This window comes from Macrobrachium nipponense, chromosome 8 (genome assembly GCF_015104395.2).
Source record: "Macrobrachium nipponense isolate FS-2020 chromosome 8, ASM1510439v2, whole genome shotgun sequence".
Taxonomy (NCBI): domain Eukaryota; kingdom Metazoa; phylum Arthropoda; class Malacostraca; order Decapoda; family Palaemonidae; genus Macrobrachium; species Macrobrachium nipponense.
In genome coordinates this window covers 33,541,004-33,553,744 of record NC_087203.1, presented here as the reverse complement: position 1 = coordinate 33,553,744, position 12,741 = coordinate 33,541,004, and the positions used below count along the sequence as shown (strand labels likewise).

General features: G+C 38.5%; 1 protein-coding gene across 1 annotated transcript in view; it reads right to left on the bottom strand.

The window, feature by feature from the left end:
* The window catches only part of LOC135222655 (serine/threonine-protein phosphatase 6 regulatory ankyrin repeat subunit A-like), a 41,723-nt gene extending 29,362 nt beyond the window's left edge, over positions 1 to 12,361 (bottom strand). The window contains exon 1 of the mRNA XM_064260799.1: positions 11,381 to 12,361. Coding sequence (XP_064116869.1) covers positions 11,381 to 11,552 — 172 coding nt within the window. The 5' untranslated portion in view covers positions 11,553 to 12,361. The remainder of the gene's footprint in view (positions 1 to 11,380) is intronic.
* Between the last annotated feature and the right edge of the window lie 380 nt (positions 12,362 to 12,741).

Genomic DNA, 12,741 nt, shown 5'->3' with positions numbered 1-12,741 from the left:
CTCTGATAGAAGGGCTTCGTTCATGCAGCAGCCCATATGCTAGTTTGTCACCCAAAACCGCACTCCGGCTCCTGCATTTTCTAACTATAATCGGTTTTTTTCCGTTTGTCCACCCGCCTCTGGTATTTGCGTATGGTAACACTGCGTCCCGGGCTTTAGATAGTTACATTCAACAATTCTAATAATATCCTATTTTGAATATTGACGGTGTAATTCGCATACAGTAAATTATTAAAACACTTTTCAGTTGCAAATGTACATCCAGATATCCTTTTATTTACCTAAAACTTACACAAACGCGTAACTATCTAACGCCCGGGACGCAGTGTTACCATACGCAAACACCACAGGCGGGTGGACAGATGAAAAAAAAACAGAGTATAGTGAACGTATTCTTTGGGATGTGCGTGAATCACTTGCACCAGGAATTGTACTGTTCGAATTCCAATCAGTCAATTGGCACTCTTCTCAAAGTATCAGGATTTATACAGAAGCTTTGCAAAACTATTGCCATATATATACATATATATATATATATATATATATATATATAGTATATATATATATATATATATATATATATATAATTGTCGATGCGGTTTTAGTCTTCCATTTTCACGAAGATAGATATATGAGGTTGTAGTCCACAGGGGGAAAGAAAAGCTGAGATTCCTTTTAGCTCAACAGTTTCGGCCTCCTCCACTGGCCCTTATCGAGAGCTGTACATTAGTTTTTCTTTTGAGAATTCATATACTGTACTAATAATGTATGAAATATTTTATTATTATTTACCATTTAAGACTTTATAAAATAATGCAGAATTGTAATTGATATTGGATTTGTATACTTTTAAACATTTACTTTATAAGAGTTAATAGCCCCCACTGCATTTTATAATATGAATATATGCTTTTAGGTACTGAAAATGAAATCGCAAGATTTTGAAACACGTTCACGGAAATAAAAAGAAGAACACTTAAGGAATTTTATCCAAGATGAAATATGTCGACCTACTGTACTCTGTCTCTGAGGAATTGCGGAAACTAGAGATGCTATGAAAGCATTTGCAAGAAAACTGTACTAACAAATGGTCGAGGGAATTTAAAACCATATGCCTTAAAGAAAATATGCTACCTAACAACGACTCCAGAATATATATATATATATATATATATAATATATATTAATATAATAATTATAGTATACTAGAAGAATAATTATATATATATATCTATATATATATATATATATATATATATAGATATATATATATATATATATATATATATATATATATATATATATAGATATATATATATTATATATATATATATATCATATATATATATATATACACCTCTAAACTTTTCCGTTTCAGAGCCTGTTGGCCTCTCTTTAAGAAGAAAATAAGTAAAAAATAAAATCTCTCATCGGAATGAGATTTTGCCCACATATTCATCCGCCGAACTATACAACCTAATACTTTCCCTACCAGGTACCTGGGCAAAGAATTTAACAAACTCCAGTCAATACCGGATAAGGGAGGTGATTTTACATAATAATAAGTAGTATGTATATATATTATAATATATAGTATATATATATATATATATATATATATATATATATATATATATATATCATATACAATATAGATATATATATACATATATATATATATATATATATATATATTATATATATATACTATATATATAATATATATTTACTTTTATATTACATACATATGCTCATCCCCAAAGGAGTGAAACCATCCATAGCATAATCTCTCTCTCTCTCTTTCTCTCTCTTTCTCATAGCAGTACAAGGCGCCTTCACATCAACCAAAGACGGGACCCTTCCACTTAGACCTACTTCGAAATTCAACTTCAACAAAATATTCAGCTTTTATGAAAAGAAAATATTTCAAAATAAAAAGGTAGTTCTAAAAATATTAATGAAAATAATCAGTATAAGAATTTCAAATCGGCTGGTCCATGACAATAAAATATTAATGCCTACAAGGAAACCATTTGGATGCCACAGACAATGCCCTAGTAAAGTCTGTGGCGTTATCAATACCGGGAAATGTACACAATGATTAGAGATAATACAGATTTAATATTATTTATGGTATTTGCGTCATGTACTGTCAGTTCAAATTAAATCTGTTGTGTTATGTATTTTACTTTTTAACCACTCGATATGTACGTACAAAGAATTGTTCAGTAATTCCAAGGCGATATGTCTTGTGTTCAATCTCTAGATTTTGTTGTAACAAGAGTAAACGTGCGTTTAAAATACATACATACATTCATTCATTCCTAACATACATTACATAAAAAAAAAAAACATTCATACATACATACTACATACATATACATATAATATTTATATATATATTATATATTATATATATATATATATCATATATATATATGTTATAATAATAATATATATTTATATATAATATAAATATATATATATCATAAGTATGTATTGAATAAGCATGTTAAATTATATATAGATATAATTATATTAAATAATATATATATAATATATGTGTATTATAGTAAATATATATATACTATATTAATATTAATTTATATATAATTATGTATGTAAGCATGTAAACTATATATATATATATATATATATATATATATATATATATATATATATAATATATTCATATACTCGCGTTGCCTATTTTAAACGCACGTTTACTCTTGTTACAACAAAATCTAGAGATTGAACACAATATGTATCGCCATAGAATTACTGAACAATTCTTTGTGCGTACATATCGAATTGTTAAAAAAAATGAAATATATAACACATGAGATTTCATTTGAAATGACAGTACACGACGCAGATACCATTAATGATATTGAAACTGCATTATCTCTTATCATTGTGTACATTTCCCGGAACTGATAACGCCACAGACTTTACTTGGGCATTCTCTGTGGTATGCAAATGGTTTCCATGTAGGCATTAATATTCTATTGTCATGGATCAAGCCGATTTGAAATTCTTATGCTGATTATTCTCGTTAATATTTTTAGAACTATCTTTTTATTTTGAAATATTTTCTTATCATAAAAGCTGAAAATTTTGTTGGAGTTGAATTTCGAAGTAGGTCCAGGTGGAAGGGTCCAGTCTTTGGTTGATGTGGAGGCCCAGTGGAACCGGTAGTGCCTTCCTGGCTGCGCCTTGTACTGCTACGAGAGAGAGAGAGAGAGAGAGAGAGAGAGGAGAGAGAGATTATGCTCTGGATAGTTTCACTCCGTTGGGGATGAGCATTATCCGTCAGCCTCTGCCGATTTCAATTATGATTATGATGGCACATACTTTGACGGAATACTGATTCTCTCTCTCTCTCTCTCTCTCTCTCTCTCTCTCTTACTATAACTGCGACCCCTGACGTTTGACAAACAACAAAGTACTTATTTTCGCAGCTTAGGACGACAGAGGTATACAGGTTTTTTTTTAAGGGAACGCACCTTTCCATACATGATTTTATCCGTTTCGGGGGTCTCAGGAGAGAGAGAAAGAGAGAGAATGAGGCCTAGACAAGAATAGTGATTTGGTTCTCCTATTCAGTGGCCATATTCTTTCATGAATAAAGGAATAATCAAATCAGGAAAGGTTAAAGACGAATCGTAGGTTCTAATGTAGTGGCACTTTGTTGAACACAGAACACTTGCTAAAGAAACATTACAGGAAAGATTACTTTGAAGGCTATTGATAACTTGCCTTGTTAAGATGAATGAAGTGATTTCATTGTTATCGCTGGCAAATAGTTTGGATCAATAATTGATGCAGGTTAATCTTAGTCAATTTATCAGGGTGGCAAAACACCAGGTTGGCTTAAAGGGGGCACAGTGACCCATGATTTTCATGCGTTGTTGCCACTGGATACCTTTGTAGTTTGGTGTGACTATGTCGCTGTTGTCATTGTATTATTTGTATAGGAGACCTCTGTTCGTAACAGGACCCCTTGGCGGATCCTTGTTCCCAACAGCCATATTTCACTACTCCTTCCCTGTAGACGGACTAACAACATATTTTGGCGTTGGTAGGTTCTGTTTAAGGTCCTGAAACCTTGTACGGTGTTGGGTTCTTTTTCCTGCAAGTACGGGGAAGGATCTTATTCCTCAGTGGCGTGGTCAGTATGGTGTTGGCGAGTTCAATTCTCGGGCATTCCATTGAGGTGTGAGAGATGTATATTCTGGTGATAGAAGTTCACTCTCGACGTGGTTCGGAAGTCACATAAAGCCGTTGGTCCCGTTGCTGAATAACCATTGGTTCCATGCAGCGTAAAAACACCATACAAACAAACAAACTTAATCCTGAAGGTCGAATAGTGATGGATTCTTGTCAAGCACGCATTTCATTATTCTGTTTCTTACAAAGCGATCCAGAGAGGAAAAGAACACGCACTGCATAAAGCTTAATCTAATGAAAACATGTTCAGATACAAAAAGTCCTAATGTATGATAACCAGCCAGCTTTACATTCAAAGAAGGTTCCGTAAACTTGCTGTGTGAAGTGCTATGATTTGTCAGCCGCTAATAGTTTCATTCGTGTTGATAGTTACGATCACGGTCTAGGCCGAGGTTACGATGTTCATTTCGACTTACAAGTCTCCATTTTTCATGGGAAAAATTTAGATTAATAAACGAGGACTTTCTCGAGAATTAATAAAATGAAAGCAACAGAGAAAGTAGCGCAGTAATTTTGCAATCCGTTCTAAATAGGTACCCGGAGTGTTTACAAGCTTACTATAATAATGATCCGGTGGTCAGATATTTATCACTTTTACAAATAGTCACTGAACGATGCCTGAACATGGCACTTGAAGAAAGAAGCAGGACTTGATCGTTAGTGATAGCTTCTTCTTCTTCTTAGCCTAATCGCTAGTAAGGGTCGCTGTTTATGACAAGCCTTTTCCAGGTGTTTCTCACACTTATTTCATGATGTGTTTTGGTATATAGATACTTTACGGACGGGTGCCCTGCCCGACTCCAACCCCTCTATCCGGGCTTGGGAGAGATAAAAAGCGTAATAACGGCTACGAATAGCAATCCAGGCATATATATATATATATATATATATATATATATATATATATATATATATTATATATACATATATATATATATATATATATATATATATATATATATATATATATATTATATATATATAAACAAAGTCCTTCCCCGAGACAGATTTTTTCCCGCACACTTTTGCATCCACCCGAGAGTATCGGGGAATCGAGATGTTAAGAGTTGTTGGGTATTATATACGTAGAGTGGAGAGACAGGGGTACTCAGTGTTACTAGTGGGGCGGGGGTTCCCCTCGCCCAGGTCAGGACACGGCGCCCTAAGTTAGGTTAGGAAGGCAAGGTCTGGTCAGGACGCGGCATTGTAGGAAAGGTGAGGATTTCTCACGCCTGCCCCTGTCTTCCTGCTCTGCATCGGCTCCAACATCGCAATTACAAAGCATGAATTTCATCTGTTATCGACCAGTTTACGATTTTGAACGTCTCAGTTCCAGAGATCCTTTATTCCTCACACCACTAGACTGTGGAACAGTCAGCGAAGATGCAGTGCATCACTATAATAAATTCACATCAACCGTGCATTTGATGTCAAGGCCAGTCCCTTACGACGCTCCTGATTGGCTGTTGATAAGCCAATCACAGGGCTGGAAACTGTCTCTCTCGAGCGTTCGCATGGGTAGGATCTATGTTCCACCTCTCCTGAGGGATACGTCTTTCAAAAGTATCCATCGGGAGAGGTGGAACATACATCCTACCTATGTGAGCTCTCAAGAGAGGCTGAGAGTTTCCAGCCCTGTGATTGGCTTATCAACAGCCAATCAGGAGCGTCGTAAGGGACTGGACTAGGCATCAAATGTACGGTTGATGTGAATCTACTATACCCTAAAACGATTCTCCTTGTATTTTACTTACATTTTATCTATTTATTTATTGATTGATTTCTTAAATTATTCATTCTTCTCTATCGATCTCTTCTTTCTGTACTTCGTATTACCTTCTTTTACTTCTTTCTAATGAACACCACATTCTTTGGAGGCCTAAATTTCAAGTCGGTGTCCTCTGTGGGCTTGTTGTCCGTAAAAAAAAAAAAAAAAAAAAAAAAAAAAAAAAAAAAAAAAAAAAAAAAAAAAAAAAAAAAAAAAAAAAAAAAAAAAAAAAATAATAATAATAATAATAATAATAATAATAATAATAATAATATGTGGCGCCGTGGAGGAGTGGGTTAGGTCGTCAATAGACTTAAGTCAAGTTAAGCAACATTGGGGCTGGTCAGTCGTTGGATGGGTGACCGCTCTCCTCGGCGTTGATTCCTTGGGAAAGGATCTTTACCATAACTTCCTCAGTCTACTCAGCTGTAAATGAGTACCTATCCCTGATGGGGTAGGGTCCAGCTATGGGTTAAATAGCAAAACTCAGCAATGATGGAAAGAAATGAAGGAATAAACGACAACGACGTAAATGGAACCTCTGGCAACAGAGGAGCTTCGTCCGGCAACCAGGTATTCAACCCAATTGAAGGGGAAGACGGTCAGGTACTTGGAGGTCGTCATCCAGCAACTGATCACCACAACGACAGTAATCAACAGCCTGAGATTGGAGCTACAGAGGCAAAAAGGAAGAAATGGACAAGAGAAGAAAATAAGGAAATATGGAGATGCTACATCAGAAGCAACCCGACAGAGAGAGGATATAGAAGAAGATTGGTCAACATCTGGAATGAGAGGAATAACACTCCCCAAACAGAGCAGAGGCTGGCAGACCAAGTAAGGAACATAAAGAAAAAGAACTGGCTCTCCCCAACAGAAAGAGAAGAACTGGAAAGGGAAATGTCACACGACAACGAATTACACGAAGACGAACTGAGAGACGATGCCACAGAAGACGACAGGGAGGATGAGGTATCAAACAACGACACACGAAGAAACACCGACGAAGTAACAGAGAAGACGGAATGGGTAGAAAAGATTAGACAATGGATGGAGCCAGATACAGAAAGAACAAAGATCCCTTCCATGAAAGCCTACAACACCAAGAAATTAAGGGAAAAAACAAGTGAGGTCAATGAAATAATGGGCATGATACACACAACCAGTATCACAGAAACAAATAACTTGACATATGCAGGAGCAAGATTAGTATCAGAACTGATGGGGATTCGAACACCAACACCAGCAGCACAACCAACCCAACAGAAACCAAAACAGCAACCTCCTTGGAAAAGGCGCCTGGAAAAGCAAATCATGGTGATGAGATCTGACTTGAGTAAACTGAAAGAGATGGCAGAAAAAAGGCTAAGAAGCAAGAAAACAAGGGAGGAACTCAACGAGAAATACAAAGTACAAGAGAGGGGACTAAACAACACAATAGAAGATGTAAAACAGAGGCTTAAGGCCAAAGCACATAAGATCCAACGGTACATGAACAGGAATAAGGGATACCAACAGAACAAACTATTCGGAACCAACCAGAAAAGACTATACAGCCAACTAAGAGGGGAAGACAACCACCCAGAAATTCCTGAAGCCGAACCAAGTAAGAGACTCTGGGAAAACATATGGAGCAATCCGGTATCACACAACAAACATGCAACATGGCTCCAGGAAGTCAAGGAAGAAGAAACAGGGAGAATAAAACAAAGATTCACAGACATCACGACAGACACAGTCAGACACCAACTAAAGAAAATGCCAAACTGGAAAGCCCCAGGTCCCGATGAAGTCCATCTATACTGGCTCAAAAATTTCAAGGCACTACACCCACGAATAGCAGAACAACTCCAGCATTGTATCTCAAATCACCAAGCACCCAAATGGATGACCACAGGAAGAACATCCTTAGTACAAAAAGACAAGAGTAAGGGAAATATAGCCAGTAACTACAGGCCTATGTGGAAGTTACTAACAGGTATCATCAGTGAAAGGCTATACAACTACCTAGAGGAGACAAACACCATCCCCCACCAACAGAAAGGCTGCAGAAGGAAGTGTAGGGGCACAAAAGACCAGCTCCTGATAGACAAAATGGTAATGAAGAACAGTAGGAGAAGAAAAAAAACCAACCTAAGCATGGCATGGATAGACTATAAGAAAGCCTTCGACATGATACCACACACATGGCTAATAGAATGCCTGAAAATATATGGGGCAGAGGAAAACACCATCAGCTTCCTCAAAAATACAATGCGCAACTGGAATACAATACTTACAAGCTCTGGAATAAGACTAGCAGAGGTTAATATCAGGAGAGGGATCTTCCAAGGCGACTCACTGTCCCCACTACTCTTCGTAGTAGCCATGATTCCCATGACAAAAGTACTACAGAAGATGGATGCCGGGTACCAACTCAAGAAAAGAGGCAATAGAATCAACCATCTGATGTTCATGGACGACATCAAGCTGTATGGTAAGAGCATCAAGGAAATAGATACCCTAATCCAGACTGTAAGGATTGTATCTGGGGACATCAGGATGGAGTTTGGAATAGAAAAATGCGCCTTAGTCAACATACAAAAAGGCAAAGTAACGAGAACTGAAGGGATAAAGCTACCAGATGGGAGCAACATCAAACACATAGATGAGACAGGATACAAATACCTGGGAATAATGGAAGGAGGAGATATAAAACACCAAGAGATGAAGGACACGATCAGGAAAGAATATATGCAGAGACTCAAGGCGATACTCAAGTCAAAACTCAACGCCGGAAAGGGGGGGGGGGGAAATATGATAAAAGCCATAAACACATGGGCAGTGCCAGTAATCAGATACAGCGCAGGAATAGTGGAATGGACGAAGGCAGAACTCCGCAGCATAGATCAGAAAACCAGGAAACATATGACAATACACAAAGCACTACACCCAAGAGCAAATACCGACAGACTATTCATAACACGAAAGGAAGGAGGGAGAGGACTACTAAGTATAGAGGACTGCGTCAGCATCGAAAACAGAGCACTGGGGCAATATCTGAAAACCAGTGAAGACGAGTGGCTAAATAAAGAGTGCATGGGAAGAAGGACTAATAAAAGTAGACGAAGACCCAGAAATATACAGAGACAGGAGAAAGACAGACAGAACAGAGGAATGGCACAACAAACCAATGCACGGACAATACATGAGACAGACTAAAGAACTAGCCAGCGATGACAATTGGCAATGGCTACAGAGGGGAGAGCTAAAGAAGGAAACTGAAGGAATGATAACCAGCCGGCACAAGATCAGGCCCTAAGAACCAGATATGTTCAAAGAACGATAGACGGAAATAACATCTCTCCCATATGTAGGAAGTGCAATACGAAAAATGAAACCATAAACCACATAGCAAGTGAATGCCCGGCACTTGCACAGAACCAGTACAAAAAGAGGCATGATTCTGTGGCAAAAGCCCTCCACTGGAGCCTGTGCAAGAAACATCAGCTACCTTGCAGTAATACGTGGTACGAGCACCAACCTGAAGGAGTGATAGAAAACGATCAGGCAAAGATCCTCTGGGACTATGGTATCAGAACGGATAGGGTGATACGTGCAAACAGACCAGACGTGACGTTGATTGACAAAGTCAAGAAGAAAGTATCACTCATTGATGTCGCAATACCATGGGACACCAGAGTTGAAGAGACAGAGAGGGAAAAAATGGATAAGTATCAAGATCTGAAAATAGAAATAAGAAGGATATGGGATATGCCAGTGGAAATCGTACCCATAATCATAGAAGCACTAGGCACGATCCCAAGATCCCTGAAAAGGAATCTAGAAAAACTAGAGGCTGAAGTAGCTCCAGGACTCATGCAGAAGAGTGTGATCCTAGAGACGGCACACATAGTAAGAAAAGTGATGGACTCCTAAGGAGGCAGGATGCAACCCGGAACCCCACACTATAAATACCACCCAGTCGAATTGGAAGACTGTGATAGAGCAAAAAAAAAAAAAATAAAAAAAAATAATAATAATAATAATAATAATAATTTGAAATTATGATTCACGGTGTCTTTATTTATGTCGTTACTAAGAAAGGCTAAAATGCCTAGGTTTTGTTTGCCTTTGTTTTATTAGCCTTTTTTTTTTATTAGACAGCAAAGGGTCAAGTCTGGAATTTTACGGGAATCTTAACTCAAGTAGGTCTCAGGACTGCCAGCAAGCGGTTAAAGTTTGATAAGTTACTGTTAGAGGTTACTGTTTAGAGGTGGATTGCTTAGCTTTGTTTGAAGCGTTCCAATTATGCTGACTTGTTATCCATTAAATTCCTATTTTCGCTTACCTTTGGCTACTTCCGTCATTTTCTAGACGTTACAAATAAAAGGAACGGCATGTCAACACAGTAAAGCCAGTCGTAACCGGTCTGTTACTTTCTGTAGCACATGAAAATAGGCAGACATTTGCGTAACTTATTTCAACTTGGATTTAACCACTCGCGGTGCCCACAAGTATTTGTAGCTCTGTCACGAAGACGGTGAATTCGAATAGAGTATTACCTCCTCAAAATTAATGATATTGCAGTTTCGGGAGTATTTTTCTGTTAGCACCAACAGAAATGGTGTCCAAAGACGTATTTTCGCGTCACCATAATAGAAAGAAAAGTTCCATAGAAGTATATCCACATGACCGTCACGAAGCCATTAGATTACAAAAAAAGTACTTTCCCGTACATAGCAGTATGTCATATAAATCGTAAAGACTTTCCAGTCACTGAGCAAGTAATTTCACTTTTATATCAAGTAGAAAGGAGCTTTTAAAGTGGTACTTTCAGGACAATATTCCCCCCAGCCCCCAGAAACCGGCGAGGTGTTCTTGCCATTGTTGTTCGATAAGCTGGCAATAGATTTGAGCAGCACGAACTCTTGCCCTTCAGAGCAGATCTTATGGTCCGCACCGAGACATTCACTTACTGTTGAGCGACCACTGGGTCTACTATATAAAGCACTGCCGTGCTGTCCTCCGCCCTTCTTTTTGGACATAATTCTCCTCTCAAGATTTCAGTCACGGCACCCTTTCTAGTCTCTCTTTGGCCACAACTCCTGAGCTTTCTTAGAAGTAGGAGAACAATGCCATATCTCGGAGCTTCATTTGCGCATCTGCTCAACCAACGTCACGCGTTGCTTACTTCCCAGGAATTAGGATAACATAACCTCTCGTTTGATTTGTTGTGTGTGTGTGTGTGTGTGTGTGAGAGAGAGAGAGAGAGAGAGAGAGAGAGAGAGAGAGAGAGAGAGAGAGAGAGAGAAAATACGGGGGTGGGTGGGCTGGCATGGGGATAACATACCTCCAGATTTTAAGGTCAGATAGACAGAAAGAGAACAGAAGTATCCTTACCTTTGGAGACAATGCCCACGGTGCTGAGCGCCCTTCGGAAGACATTTCCCTTGGACCTCCTGACGAAGGATCCCTTTCCTTTTCCTGGCCCAGAAGCCACTGCAGCAGCAGCTACTCCCCCAGCTCCCCCTGTAGCTCCCAAAGTCCCTGGTGCTGTTGCATTTACCATCATTAGTCGTTTCTTCTGGCTCTCTGATTAGCTTTCACTAGAAATAAAAGTCTTTTTATGAACCTTGGTAGAGTATCTTCATAAATGTTAAATTTCCAGACTTTTCACTCATTTCGTTTCGAGAAAATCGTCACTTCTGGGTCAGTCAGCATCTGACTTGCTTTTCGATGCGCCATTGTTTTTATCTATACAATGAGAGATATCAGTCTACCTTCTTCATTCACCATTTCATTGCTCCTTTCTGTTCCTTGTTTTCCACTTCCTGACTGATCGAGTCACTAATAATAGCTCGTTAGTGCGTTCGTATATCACGTGGCTCTTAATGATAATCACAAGCAAATCAGTAGCTGTCGTGAATTACAAATAATAAACGAAAGAAACCAAAAATATCAAAACACCAATAAAATCATGGTCACGTATATCAATTCTGTCACATGACGTCACGAACCATGCACTTGAATGAGAAGGACTGTGATTACGGTGGCGTTAGTCGAAAATAACAGACACTGCCCTGCATGAATAGTGGAAGTCAATTACCGTCTCTGGAGGTGCCCTTGTCAGTAAGAGCAGAGACAGCAACTGGGCGAAAGGTGATTTAATAGAGCCCAGCCCATTATCTCTCCCCAGAGAGATAAGACTTCGATTCAACTATCTATCAGTCTCCCTTGCCTCACCTGACCGAGGCTGGTTTTTGTTTAAATGGTAGTTCTCCTGTTTACACTGTTCTTGATATACTCAAATTTCCTTCACTGACGTTTTGCGTCCAAGTTGCGAATCGAAGAAGATGCCCACTGGGATCTAACACCGTCGAGTGCTGCTGCTTCGACTGCTCTGGTTATCAGAGAACAAGAAGAGGGGTGGGAGGGGGGGAGCGATGGGCGTTGGAGAGGTGGGGGAAGGGGGTAGGGGATGAATACCTATATCATGTGTCATGTTATCTCGAAAAGCGATATCTGACCAAACGACATGTCATAATCACACTCTTTGGTCTCTCGTTCATTCCGTCAGCTTAAACAGCTATAGAATTACCTTCAATGTTCATTAAATCATTTTACTTTCATTCGTCCACTTTTGACATTACGTTTCTTCTTTTCATCAGCTGTCACTGAACAAGTATGAGAGTTAAAGTTATTAAAGTACTCACTTAAGAAATATGACTGTTCTTCTTCGCTGTAATTAAGTCGGAAGCTCT